This window comes from Anolis carolinensis, chromosome 3 (genome assembly GCF_035594765.1).
Source record: "Anolis carolinensis isolate JA03-04 chromosome 3, rAnoCar3.1.pri, whole genome shotgun sequence".
In the NCBI taxonomy this organism is placed as follows: domain Eukaryota; kingdom Metazoa; phylum Chordata; class Lepidosauria; order Squamata; family Dactyloidae; genus Anolis; species Anolis carolinensis.
The window spans coordinates 206,752,600-206,758,599 of NC_085843.1; the positions used below are offsets into that span (position 1 = coordinate 206,752,600).

Genomic DNA, 6,000 nt, shown 5'->3' on the forward strand with positions numbered 1-6,000 from the left:
TTGGAAAGTTTAATATGTAAGCAATAAGGAAAAAGATTAAAGACACGTCACTGGGTAGTACCTGTATTCTGGGTTACTGGAGATAGGTCATCTTGAAAAGATACTTAATAATTCTTCTTTTACAAATGAAAAAGGACAAAAGAACAGGGCTTTCAAATATGGGTGAATTCTTCAGCGGGATGTGATCTGATGCACTAAATGACTTAATGTAACAGGAATAAAAACCATGTAAACCGAAGAAAGAACAATACCTGGTCAACATTTTGATCAACTTCTTCCAGCTTTGTGTGGTTTTCAAAAGTTGATGTAAAAAATGCCAAGGCTTCATCTAATGGAACTTCTTTCTAAGATAGAAAAAACAGCTGAGTAACTTGAAAAGTGCTAACCATTCCATTTTCTTATTTCCCAAAGTTAATTTCCTTAATAAGTCCTAATATCTATTTGGCACAGTATCACCATCATGATACTAAGTCTTACATTAAGCCTTGATTACTCCCCAAGAAATCAATCGCTTAATGGCGTCAACACAAATAAAAATGCCAGTAATTCAAGGGATCTGCAAGAAGTTTCAAAATTATGGATACAAATTCAAAGAAGTATATTTTATGATGACAACATATTACTATTATACAAAAGGTTACAGACAGTTTAATGAGTTATCCAGTTTTACTAAACATTTTCAGCCAGAAACAAAGATTTCTAAATTCAGGGAAGTGGTTTACTTTACAAGATTTCTAAATTCAGGGAGGTGGTTTACTTTACTGAGTAAATCTTTACTGAGTAAATCCACCTCGAGGACACTCTTCCTCCATTCCATTTGCCTTCCATTTTGTCAAGTGTTATTGCCTGAATCACATTGCCTTATGACATGTCCAAAGTATGACAGCCTCAATATAGTCATTTTGGCTCCTAGTAAGAGTTCAAGCCTGATTTGCTCTAAGATTTGTTCATTCTCGCAGTCTATGGTATCTGCAGATATCCTCTAGCACCACAATCAAATCCTGTTAATTCTCAACTTTCTTAACTGTCCAGTATTCACAACCATACCTAGAAATAGGAAATATCATGACATGGATAATTCTGACTTTGATCACTATTCATGTTGCATTCCTTGGTGGCTTTTGCTATATCTCACTAGAGCACATAGTCCTGTTTTCTTAAAACACTGTGTACGTAATAATCTGACGGAAAATGTCTCTGACTCATACATACCAAGTACAGATATGTCAAGACATGCTCTTTCTTCTTTTGTGGTGTCTAGTTTTCTTGATTCATGCTTTTCACATTTCATGTTCCTAACACATACATTGTGCAGCACTGGAATTTTCCTTCATTTCTGAACATGCCACATTTTTTTAGTTTGACTCCATCTGCATCATCAGATTCAACACTACTCATCGATGTACGGTGGCGTAGTGGATGAAAGCCTTGTGACTTGAAGGTTGGGTTGCTGATCTGAAAGCTGCCAGGTTTGACTCCCACCGGGGAGAGCGCGAATGAGCTCCCTCTGTCAGCTCCAGCTCCGTGCGGGGACATGAGAGAAGCCTCCCACAAGGATGATAAAAAAAAAAACATCAAAACATCCGGGCGTCCCCTGGGCAACGTCCTTGCAGACGGCCAATTCTCTCACACTAGAAGTGACTTTCAGTTTCTCAAGTCGCTCCTGACACGAAAAAAAAAAAATCTTTTCCAGTAGCCCAATGAGTAGCTTCTGATCTGGGAGTTTCATTTTCCAGCACTATCTATTGTTTCATTTTGGATTGTTGTATCATAGGTAAAATGCATTCAGGAGTGGTTTACCACTAGCATTTTCTGCACAGTGCTGTTGTCCACCAGTGTCTCTCTCTCACACACACATGTACATGCCAATACTGCTGATGCGAAATAGTTTTTTTAGCACATTTAGACTAGCTCCTCAGGAAATGCATGTTTAATTCGGGATACCCTACCAGCATCAATGCTATATCCGTTTAGCCTCTTACTTCAATGGAGCATACAACCTGACCATCACAGAAAAGTACTGCCATTCTTCTCTCACAATATTTCATAATGTTTACAAAATTCTAGCTATTCCTCTTTACCTTCTCATCCAAAACTGTTTGCTATTACATCCAAACATCTTGATTGCTACAACCTTTTTCTTACCAACAACATTGAGTTTGCATACTATAATATAGATATTAAAGACACAAGTGAAGTTTTAAATGAAAGACATGTGAAGACAGCATAATCGGAATTCAAACACTTTTAGTTTATCATTCCTGATAGCATATTATGAAAGTCTTATTACCTCAACACTCAGAACTTCATAGTTGTTTGGGTTTTCTTCAGTAGGAGCATCCTGGTTCTCAGGAAAAAAATCTTCTTGTTTGGCCTAAAATAAAGACATTTCAGTGTACCTTTTAATATTGAAGACATGAATAAACAAGAACACAGAATACTCACAAAATTCCCATATCTGGAACTTGACTTATTCTTTCCGAGAGAATCCAAAAAGCACGGAGAAGAAGGCAAACCTTTTAAATTGGTTGAACTGTCCCCCTTTAATAAAAAACACAAATACATGTTGTTGTAGGCTTCATTTGAATGCCAAATTACAAGTTCAATTGAAGTTATTCATTACCTTAAAAGTTTTCAGTTTCTCTTTCACTCTGTCACGCAATGCTTCAGTCAATCTAACCCGTTGTTCTACATCAGTCACAACTATCATTTAAAAAAGATTTTTAAAACATATTTTGCAATAGACATTGCAAAGAAACAGTAATAAACATTTTCTGTAATCTCATGTGGAACCTAATGAAATCTGGAAACATGGCAATAATCATAACTGAAAATGTTTTTCAAAGTTTATTAAGTATTAACTTGAGTCCTAGAAATATACAAAATTATAAATGATATACAACAAAGGTGCATAAAACACATGATTTCAACTTGTATTTTCAAATAGTAGCTGACAATTTTTATACATAATACTATAAAACATATTTAAATATTCACAATTTTGTGCCATATGCGATAACTATCCATAGAGAGTAGAATAGTTAACAAAAGTATATACAGTATTGACATTTAAATTATAATCCAATTTAAGCCACATTTGTAAAAAAAAAAATCCCTTAAAAGCCAACTTAGTAATGGGAAAAAACATTTAATTACCTTCCTGCGGATCTTGCCCAAGGGCTCCTTTTGACCTGATGCCATCAACATACACATTGTCTTCAGTTTGCTACATTAAACAAGAGGAAAGTTGCAAGTATGTATTTCTTTTACCTTATTTATATCCAGCCTTTCTGAGAAGAATTTCCCACATTGTCAAGTTTTTAAAATGTATGTGAAAAAGACCTACAATCTATTGATTTCCAATGGCAATAGGCCAAAATATTCAGCTAATTTAATTTCTGCCAAAGTTAAGAAAAGTTCTCTCAAACTAATCCATGGGGGCATTTAAACCCAGGCCCCATCTACACTGTCATTTAATGAGGTTTGAATTGCATTATATGATCAGTTTAGTAGACTCATATAATGCAGTTTAATTCAACGAGTACACTGGCCATATAATGCGGTTTCAAACTGCATTATATGACAGTATAGATGTAACCTCAGTTTGCCTGAGATATATTATTTTTACAAATCCATCTAAGAATGTTCGGCATAATTTCAGTGAAGCAGGTGCTTATTACCATTTACCATATGCCTTCTCTTTAAATTTAAATTTCTTGCCTTCTATTTAAATTGTTTAATGAAATCAAAATAATAACTCACGAAGAAATAAATATACCTTCAGAAACATACAACAAGCAACAACAAAACTTTTATATTCTGCCCCGTCTTCCTGTGGGGACTAGGGCGACTTTTCTCACAAGAAGTTAATAAGCAGTGTGTCTTCTTGAGTTTGCACAGCACTGGCAACTTGAAGAGTGTTTTACATTTGCGCAGTGGGAAGGGAAAGTTTAACTTTCCTCAGAAATGCACCCATTATCTGCAGAATTTAAGAAACAATTAATCCTACTCTAGTTTTTTTTTCAGTGTGGTATCCATTTATTTTGATCACAAAAAATGAGAGCAATTCATATTCTCCTCCAAAAACTCATCTTAACACATGGAATGTTTAATAATGACAATATTTAGGAGGAGGAGGAGGAGGAGATGATTATGATGATGATAACAACTGATGCTGAATATGATGAATCACCCATTGCAAATAATTAAATAATACATGTTGATGTAATTTCCATGAGTCCAGTCAATTATAGTGTCACATCTTTGTTTTGTATCAATTTTTTAAAGTTCATTAAAATGTCATAAACTAACATTATGATCTTGAAGAATGTATATAAAAGATAAAATTGATTAAAAGAAACAAGGGTTGTTTCTGAGGGTAGTTCCAGAGAGCCCTTTAACCCGGGAGAAAGCGCATTTTAAAAATGTGATTCTGTCCGAGTTCAAGTCCACACACGTCCCAGAAAGCTCATGCTTTCTAGGACTGGTGTCCAGATGCCCTCCCAAGAGGACAATGAGACACTCAGACCCCCTCCAAAAAAACCCTAGAAAACCATTTAAAAAATAGAAGAACTTACCCGGCCTCCATTAGCACGGTGCCTGAGCTCTTTTGGCATGTAAGAATGACATGCCAGGAAGGGGAGTGGGGGGGAGGAAGCAGTCCAGAGGAAGCAGTCCAGACAGCAGAAATAGTGGGTTCAACCTGCACCTTTCAAGAAGGTATGGATCAAACCCACTATCACATTATCTCGGCACAAAACAGAGTTTTCCTGCTTTGTGTCAAAAGCATTCGTGTTTTCGTGGGGTGTCATCTGGACTTGGGTTTCTCTTGGGTTTCAGTCCCTACCCCCAACCCAAACCCCAGGCTTTCTTGGATGCAAATTGAATGAACACACCTTCTTTCTAGCACTTTCCTTCTGTAAAAGATCAATTTTCCTCACAATTCTCTCTGGAATTTTTTCTTTCTAAATAAGCCAGAACAAGATATTTTAAATCATTGTCTAGCTGGCACACTTCATAAAAGAAGTTAAACAAATAAAATTGCATACTTAAAAAAATGAGGTTGCATCCTTTTTATGATATTGAGTTCACTAGCCGAATATTTCAGCACAATGATATTACATATGAATAATGACCATGTTGCTATTTCACTTTTAAACAGAATGCAGAATCACTGTCACGACCCAGGCGGCAGAGGCACCAATAACCATACACAGAGGCCAGAATCTAACTAATATCTTTATTGAAGGAATATATAAAGTTAATAAAAACAAGTATAGAAAATAGTCCAGAATCAGACCCTTCAGGAAAGGTCAGAATTAGTCCAAAAAAGCAATGTCCAATAAGAAATATTAAGGTCCAAAGTTGTAATCCAATAACCGAAACACTCACTTTGCCAAGCAAAGTGAGGGGAGATGACGAGGTCCTTAGTCCATAAAACTTGAGCGTGGCTAGGAAATAACTTGATACTTGAAACAAGGCTTGAACGTGGAACAAGGTAACTAAGAGCAAGAACAAGGTCCGTGGAATAACTTGGTAAAATCCGTGAAACAAGGCAAGGATTAGTCCTGGGAAACAAGGCAAAGTCCGTAGGTAAACAAGGGCTGGGAAGCAAGGCGAAGGCTGGATAGCAAGGCAAGGCTTGAGCTGAAGCGAGGCTTGAATCGGAGCGCGCTGTCCAGACACAACTCGCTCCGTAGGCTGACGAATTGACTCCGCGAAGTTGCTACGCGGGCAAAACACCTATATAGAGTCCAACTTTCTCACCAAAGCGGTTCTCTGGGAATCAGAAACGAAAGCTAAACTCTGAGACCAGATGTTAAACTCCTTAAAGATTCTCACGAGAACCAATGTTAATTGGCAACATTCTTAGCTGCTATCCTCGCACTCCTGCGCGAAGCTGAATCCAAACTTCTCTGTTGTTTACAAAACTCCCGGCGCAAGAACACGGGAGAAGTAGGCTCTGGGGTTGTTTGACATACTTCTGGGGCACAACTTTCT

General features: G+C 37.0%; 1 protein-coding gene across 7 annotated transcripts in view; it reads right to left on the bottom strand.

The window, feature by feature from the left end:
• Positions 1 to 2,681, bottom strand: part of cc2d2b (coiled-coil and C2 domain containing 2B) — a 56,271-nt gene extending 53,590 nt beyond the window's left edge. For 3 of the 7 annotated variants that reach the window (XM_062976135.1, XM_062976133.1, XM_062976136.1), the window contains exons 1-3: positions 2,446 to 2,680; positions 2,291 to 2,374; positions 252 to 344 (exon numbers count right to left, since the gene is read on the bottom strand). In XM_062976135.1, the coding sequence (XP_062832205.1) occupies positions 252 to 344; positions 2,291 to 2,374; positions 2,446 to 2,565 (297 nt within the window). In that variant the 5' untranslated portion in view covers positions 2,566 to 2,680. Of the gene's footprint in view, positions 1 to 251; positions 345 to 2,290; positions 2,375 to 2,445 lie in introns of those variants that run through there. The other 4 variants (XM_062976134.1, XM_062976132.1, XM_062976138.1 and 1 more) reach the window with 3 other exon arrangements.
• Between the last annotated feature and the right edge of the window lie 3,319 nt (positions 2,682 to 6,000).